Here is a 1054-nt window from a genome sequence, read left to right on the forward strand (position 1 = left end):
AACTTGACTCGCTCTCAAAACAAAGACGATCGTTCACATAGATCTTGGTGCCATCTACAAATGATTTAATAATGACTACCGTGTAAGTTTGCGATAACATATGAATTTCGTTAGGAATAGTTTGGATATATCTATCATTAAATTCAATAGTTTGACCTTCAAAAAATAGCGAAGTTCCTGACATGTAAATGGAGAATGAGGGTCCACTCGTAATATTCATAATTGGATTGTATTCCTTAAACTCTTTAACATTAACCTTAAATGAAACATAAAAATCATTCGAGAACATGTAGAGAGGGGAAATGTTGTCCTTGGTTCTTCCAATGAGACCGCTTCCATTACGGAACGATATTAAACCATCAACAAGCACCAAGTTAACAACAGATATTGTTAAATTACCACCTAGCTCGTTGAGATTGAAAGAACCGTCAGAGTTTTTCCACAAGTATTCTGAACTCATCTTTAACCTGAATGAATAATTTGGATATTCTGCCTTCAGTGTTGATTGGAATGTTTGCAGTTCTTTAACAAATAATGTGTCAACTCCACTTTGAATATAGTCTGTTGATTTGCAATCGTTCCCGCAACTGTTTGAGTGAACATATCCAATAATTAATTCGCATGAATCTCCCCCATATACTACACCATCTTGAATGGTGCAATTACACATGTTCGGACCAATACAAGTACCATGTCCTGAACAAACATTAGGTTCATCGTTGTATATTATTCCAAAACAAGTGTGAGTTTCACATTGAGAATTAGTATGACCAGGAAAACATGAACAAATATCCGTGTCAACACATATACCATGTCCTGAACAAACATTAACGAGATCTGAACTTGGAATTTCGAAACAAGAGAAATCTTCTGCATCCACAAGACAACATCCAACAATCACCAACAGCACCAACAACAAATGCACATGCTTTGTATGCTGCGTGTGTATTTTCCTCGAGTATGAAAGACGCATTTTTTATGACTGGTACAGTGCGTGTAGTTGGCTGAGTGTTGTCCAAATATGAAGATATCAAAAACCTTACTACAGTTATTA

General features: G+C 35.9%; 1 protein-coding gene across 1 annotated transcript; it reads right to left on the minus strand.

The window, feature by feature from the left end:
- Window positions 1–3: 3 nt before the first annotated feature.
- On the minus strand, window positions 4–973 carry NAEGRDRAFT_77143 (uncharacterized protein; the record flags this gene model as incomplete). The annotated part of the gene is made up of 1 exon (XM_002667900.1): window positions 4–973. A coding segment is annotated over one exon (970 nt), but the record flags the coding sequence as incomplete, so codon positions are not given.
- Window positions 974–1054: the final 81 nt, after the last annotated feature.

Source organism: Naegleria gruberi (assembly GCF_000004985.1).
Source record: "Naegleria gruberi genomic scaffold NAEGRscaffold_1580, whole genome shotgun sequence".
Lineage (NCBI taxonomy): Eukaryota > Heterolobosea > Eutetramitea > Acrasida > Naegleriidae > Naegleria > Naegleria gruberi.